This window comes from Bradysia coprophila, unplaced genomic scaffold, assembly GCF_014529535.1.
Source record: "Bradysia coprophila strain Holo2 unplaced genomic scaffold, BU_Bcop_v1 contig_247, whole genome shotgun sequence".
NCBI classification, from domain to species: domain Eukaryota; kingdom Metazoa; phylum Arthropoda; class Insecta; order Diptera; family Sciaridae; genus Bradysia; species Bradysia coprophila.
Genome location: NW_023503508.1, coordinates 108,831 through 115,382, shown reverse-complemented (window position 1 = coordinate 115,382; position 6,552 = coordinate 108,831). Strand labels below are relative to the sequence as shown.

Genomic DNA, 6,552 nt, shown 5'->3' with positions numbered 1-6,552 from the left:
CAAAGACATATCACGTCGTTTTATGCCTGAACAATTTGTTTAACAGTTTTATTGAAACTCATCATTGCTGGCTATTAAAAAAAATTTATTTTCAAAAAACTCAATGGTCATCAAATTTTGTGTTGGCTCTTACCAAATTCAGCTTCAAAAAGCCCAATTGTCATCAAAATTTTGTGTTAAAATTTGAAATGAAAATTCAATCAAAGAAAAAAAAATGTAACGGTACATCAAAACAAACAAAAAATGAAAATTCAACGAAAGAAACAAAAAATGAAAAATGAAATCTTGACACGTCTATCAAACATTTTACATTTTTAAAATATCAAATAGTTGAGATTTAACACTCGGCATAACATTGATTACATTTAATCTATAAATGGCGGCATCAATGAATTGCCAAATGTGTTTCGATGATGGGTGGAACTCGCAGTCCAACGCGAAGTACAATTTGAAACATGTTCCCAAACAAATAAGTGGATTTTGAAATCCATAACGGACTTCCCCGACTTCGACGTACAAAATAGCATTATTTAGGTCTGTTCCAATCAACGTCATTCGTGGATAATCGTGTGTTACGTCATCAGGGACACGCTCAGCTTCAGTCTGTAAAAATCACGCAGACAATAATTAGATTTCGGGACAATTTCTTAAAATAAAGTCAATCAAATTACCTTAAATTGTTGCACGAACATCGACGATATTTCAACCTTAGTCAATCTTGCCGTTTTCTTACCGTCCTTGTTTTGCTTGTTGGTGGTAGTGACATTCTTCAAGATCAGTGGCAACAATAGGATCGACACCACATTTTCGTTGCTTTCGTTGATGTCATTCAGCAGTTGTTTTAAGACAGGATTCTTATTTCGGATTGCTCGAGCAAACGCTATTATTTTGGATGCAACGTCAGGCCACAGTATTGAAATATCAGCTGACTCTGGATACTTCGAATCGAAATCGCGCATAAGCCAATGGAATCCATCACCCATTTTGAGTACTGGGAACGTGTCAAAATAAACGAAATTTGTCATGGTCTTCAAAAGCTTCAACCGCTCTGCTCGTGAAATTTCCCAATGATGTTCCATACCAGGTTTCGGGTCCGTATTTGATTTCACGAAGGCTAGCGACTTGACTGGGTCTTCTTCATCTTCTGCCTCGTTTTCACCAGTGACTTTTGTAGTTTTCCTAGCCTTGGCTCTAACGCTGATCAGAGCAACATTGCCAAGAGATTCACGGTAACTGCGGTACGAATTATAGAGAGATCCTTTTGCCGAAACTGAACCATGAGATGGTATAAAGTATGAGGCAGTTTGTTCAGATGGAAAGGCTTCGGTTATAGCAGCTGCAATGTCTAGGAAGCATTGTCGATCGATTCTGCTGAAACAAATTGGCTTAGTAAATTTGACAATCAGCAGAAAAAGTAAAACTTGGCATTTACCTAAGATCATGATTATTGGTTAAAAGATTTTTGACGATGCATTTTGCCACTACAACACGATCGCCTTTTTCTATGCTTCCGAATTTGTTATGCTTGGCTAGCAGAATTGTGAGATCCAAATCTTTAATGCCGTGTATATCCTATGAAGAATAAAGGTTTGACAATGAACATTTGTTCAATATAAACAATAGATAACGCAATTAAATACGCACGCTTAACGTAAATTTTGTGTTGTTGGCCGCATGTTCATCGCTGTTTAATGATATGTCCCCGTCACGCGTGGCTAAATTTCCAATTGGCAAAATAGAAGGATCTACATCAGATGAAATGACAATTAAATTGTCATCTTCTGTTGCGTCTACGACCGTCATATCATCATTGATATTCGTCACGGTATCGGAAGCTTGCTTACTCAAATCACCTAGCAATAAATGCGCATCTGTGTGAGAATTCATTTTGTTTAATTTGTGTTGAACATAATGATAATGTTTCAATAAACAAAGCTTACCTGGACCAAGAGTATCATTCAATAACGATTTTATGGCCTCTAGTTTATCTTGAAAAGATGGCTCCATCTTGATTTCTTTTTTCACCTACGAAAAAACATTCACTTTGACTCGAACGAATCACGAAATATTTTGGGAATTGAAAAAGCAAATCAGTATTCCTGATTCAGAAATATTGAAAGGACGTCATGGAATATGGAATATTTAGACAAAATTTTCGTTTGTTGAACTAACCTGTTCGCTTCAGAATTGAATTCGAAGGAAATAACGAAAGCGCTTGATCTTCACCACTTTGGATTTTATTTTAAATTGCACGATGCACGATTTGTCCCACCTTTTGTATAAAAAAAAAATTAAGAATTCTTTCGACGAAAAGTAAGTTTATTTTGTAAAGGAACTTCGTTACGATCACGTAATTACACTTCGCGCCAAACAAAAACCATCGAACGGTAAATTTATTTTCTTATTTTTTTGAACAAAATTTCTGTTGAAAATGGGTTTTTTTAAACAACTTACCAAAATCGAAGCAAATATTCTTAGAAAAAATTCTTATCAGAATTCGAAATCCGTTTTATGAAATTTTTCTGGAAAATAAAATGAACTGCTCGTTTCGAGTACACTTTTTGCAATGTACAAGATCTATTATATGTCGGTTTTACGGCTTTGTTTACGACTAATAATCAATCAGAAAAGAGAGAAACTGAGAGTGACGTCATAAAGTGGTGTTATAATCAATAACAATGACTGCTTCGATAAATCGGAGAGAATTATAATATTTTAGATTCCGTTCATTAATTACCTGTGCTTTCCCGAATTATAAATTCAATTTCGAACGAAATCGTTTAACAATTCGACAATCCAATCCGCACTTCAATTTAAAATAAAAATATTTGCACAAAATTAGATCATATGACATGAACTTGCAATTTGTATATTGATTACTGACGAATTTCAGTTCCATTTTTTTTATTGACGCCTAATCTCAAAACATTTATTTTTGTGCTTGAAGACTGAAATTCGACGGATTTCGACACGCATTCTACGATCGAAAAGTTCAATTTTTCTGTACTTCTCAGAGAGAGGTATTTGCGGCCAAGAAAGTACTTTCTCGGCCGCTCTCTCCGGCCGAAAATGGATTTTCATATATATTTTTCCGGCCGCGATCAAGTGTGCATGCTTTGTTGTTGAAATGGCTGTAGAGTGATTTCTATGTTAATGGTGTTGTGGTTTCGTCTCATTTCAGTTTTCAAGCACAAAAATCGTCGTTTGTGACTCGTGATGAAAGCTGAATTTTTCGGTACTATTGTTGAATACAGCTGAACATCAAAAAAAATGTCTTGATATACTTACTATTTAGTTACACGAGAGGTTTCTGTCCCCTTTTTTAATGCACTTTATACAATCAATAAATATGTTCCACTCAATTGATTTTTATATCAAAAATATTTCGACGCGGAGAATGTTTTTCTAATTGGTTCATTAGACCAATCCAGATTCACAACTGCACAACAGCGGCATCGTCATTCATAACAGACTAAATATCATAGAAAATAGATTAAATAAATATGCAGCTTGCAGGTATAAATATGCCTGTGTGCTGCATAAAACAAATGTAACAACGGTTCGAAATAAGACTGTCACTACATGCAAGCAGCATAGCAGCAGTCGTAGAGTCGTTGGCAGTCGGAATCTGAGGTTAAGCATCAATGTTCGCGGTCAGTACTTGGGTGGGTGACCGGAAAAAAGTAAGCAAAACTTAAAAAAAAATCTAATAACAATTTATAATAATATCTTCCTCAGCATTTAAATATCAATTAACAGTTAAAAATAATAATAAACAATAAATAAAACGCAATATATAAAAAAAAATGAAAAAAAAATTTTTTTTTTAGTTTAAATGTTTTTATTTGCTTTATTGTTTCGCTTTCTCGCGAATAAATGGATAAACTAAATTGTATCAATGTGTTCTAGTAAACGGAAAATAAGGTTGTTTGTTAAATTGTAAAAAATGGCGTCATTTTATAATGCAGCATATAACTAATATATTCATGCGAGCTGAATAAATAATATCCAGTACACAATAATATTGTTCATCAGTAATGCATATCAATATTCATTTCATGGGCATTATATGATCCTCAGATCAATATGCAGCACACAACTAATGTGCTAGAATCATGAAGCTGTTCCCGATTTCTTCGTCTGGGGTGCATATATGAGTTTTCCGTGCAGCATGAAACACCAAATTTAATTCTGTTGCATTTCTCAATTATTCCGACTCCTTCGCTTCCATAATTCCCTCATGAGCCTTCCTTGCGCTTAGAAATTAATAAAATGTTGATATTTAGCATTTAACTTGATTCATTTGCGAAATGTATAACCCATTATTCTACAGCCGAGTAGCTCGAATGACGCTCACTGCGAGACCTATACCTCACGATTAACTGAAACAATTGCTAAAAATCTTTTTTTTCCCTGATTGGTAGAGTCAATACCTTTCATTGCCTGTCTTTAACAATGCTCTTAGGTCCATATTTTACAAGATTCGCACGAAAGACCGATGGCAGACTTCCCAAAATTAGTCAAATTTGACGTCTACCTGACTAACTTTTCGCATATTTTAACTTTTACTTACAATTTCGATTTCGATTCATAAAATGAAGAAAATGGAGAATTTTTGTATTTTTTCGTAATTTATTAGCAAAGAAAATGGTCATCAGTCATTCTACGGGCGAGTAGCCAGATTTTAGACCAGTTCTTCGGCAATATCTCCGGCTAAACTGAACCAATTTTCACAAACTTTTTTTTTCCCTGATAGGTATGATTGTAAACTATCATTTAATGCAATTACCAGTGTTCGTCAACCCGTTTACAAGACAGCACACTCGAAAACCTGTTCCCGTCGCCTAAAAATATCACTTTTTTGTCATATCTTGGGAACAACGACACCGATTTTTTCCATCTTGCAGCATAAATTTTCTTAGCCACAAAGACGTGTTAGAAAAATACATCTACCGTTTTGCTGATCGTTTTTGGCTACGAAAAAAATCAAAGTTCAAACCAAATTGACGAAACTTTGATGAATTTGCGCCAGCTCAAAAATATTCAAAAAATTAAATCCTCGCGGCTTCGACGTTTTCTTAGTGCCAAAATATTTATTTTACCATGCAATCCACGAACCTTTACAATTTTTGCAAAAAAACCACCCTACTGTACAGAGCTCTCATCGTTCGCCGTTAACTCGTCTCGGAGTTCTCTCAAGAAGACCTCGTTCTGGAAAACAAGATAAACGGAAAAATTCAGATTCATCAATCTGCAGGACTTACAAACGCTATAGGCAAAGGAGGTGGTTAGTACAAATACAAACAAAGACGAGAGGATAAGGAGGAAACACAATTTTAATTCGGCAACCAATCTAGATTACAAAGAACAGCAAAATGCACAAGGCAATAATCACAACCGAAGCACGTCTTTTAAAACATTCGGCGAGCGAGCAGCATCGAGGCGGTTACGAAAGACCTTTATTAATTCCGGAGCCTCATCGAGCAAATGCAGCGGGTACTGAGCGTAGTGTTGAGACAGTCTGCAACCTTTATCGGCTATGCACTGCTGTATAGTCCTCTTTATATCAACTGCGGTGGAGAAGCATTCATACGAAAAACGGTAACTAAGGCATCGAACACGAAAGAGCGAAAAAATCATCGTCCTATTCCTCGCACATGGACTCGGAGCTAACCTAACTGGGAGTCGTACATCTCGAATCGTCGACTTCATCTTTTCGAAAACAGGCTGGTAGTACGGGCAAGCAACGTAAATGGAAGGTACGGATCTCGAGGTCGATCTGGCGCATTCACTGGCCTCACACGAAATCAGCGTTTCCCTTACAAACGCTTCCGGGTAACTACTATTTTTGAGAACGGTCATGACCAAATCCCTCGTCGGTTGCGATTGGTCAACGGTAGTCACTGACAGAGCCCTTTTAATCATTTGACAAACGACGTTAAAGAGTGACAATTGAGAATTGAAAACGAACTGCATTCTTTCTTGAACCATCTAGATGACAAAGAATTATCCTCATTGCGTCTTATCGTACAGTCAAGAAACGTTACTTCGGAATTTTCATTTGTCGAAAAATTCTCATGCTTCAAAATGGGGTGTCGTGTTTGACATTGAATCTCATTCCAGCAATATTCAATAAAAAATTTCCACTTGTCAGCAATTTCAAAGCTGTGTAATTTCGGTTCCGTTCATAGACTTACTTTGGATTCTTTAAAGAAGTTATATACAAAAACAAAACCGACAAGATAACATGGGAATAGCAGTACTAATTGTTAGTAATTGAATTTCTTACTCTTGCAAGCAAAATGATAAGAGTTGGTTATGTGCGAGCGAAGCGAGCAAAGATTTTTTTTTCAACAAAATTTGAAAGTCAGAGGTTTTTCACGTTCTTATTTTGCTTAGTCAGTGTAAAATTTTAAAAGAAAGAAAAGGTAGACTTCTGACACATGAATGTGATATTGGTTACAATTCGGGTTCATGACACAGCCCACCATCTATTTGTCGTTGCTGGCGGTGACACTCCCCCCTGCTAAGGCCTCGCGGGTGAGGGTCTTC

General features: G+C 36.1%; 1 protein-coding gene across 1 annotated transcript; it reads right to left on the bottom strand.

The window, feature by feature from the left end:
* Positions 1-299: 299 nt before the first annotated feature.
* LOC119078209 lies at positions 300-2,020 on the bottom strand. The gene is made up of 5 exons (XM_037185670.1): positions 1,941-2,020; positions 1,645-1,871; positions 1,433-1,572; positions 672-1,368; positions 300-603 (listed from the first exon to the last, which is right to left on the bottom strand). Exons 1-5 carry the CDS (start codon positions 2,005-2,007, stop codon positions 307-309), a joined length of 1,428 nt encoding a protein of 475 aa, XP_037041565.1. The 5' UTR covers positions 2,008-2,020; the 3' UTR covers positions 300-306.
* Positions 2,021-6,552: the final 4,532 nt, after the last annotated feature.

What these genes read in the sequence shown, in the direction of transcription:
- LOC119078209 (XM_037185670.1), bottom strand. Translation starts at nt 2,007, where the DNA reads ATGGAGCCATCTTTTCAAGATAAACTAGAGGCCATAAAATCGTTATTG. An exon ending in GAATGATACTCTTGGTCCAG is followed by an intron (nt 1,872 to 1,940) that starts GTAAGCTTTGTT and finishes ATTCTCACACAG; the next exon opens with ATGCGCATTTATTGCTAGGT. An exon ending in TGTTCGTGCAACAATTTAAG is followed by an intron (nt 604 to 671) that starts GTAATTTGATTG and finishes TGATTTTTACAG; the next exon opens with ACTGAAGCTGAGCGTGTCCC.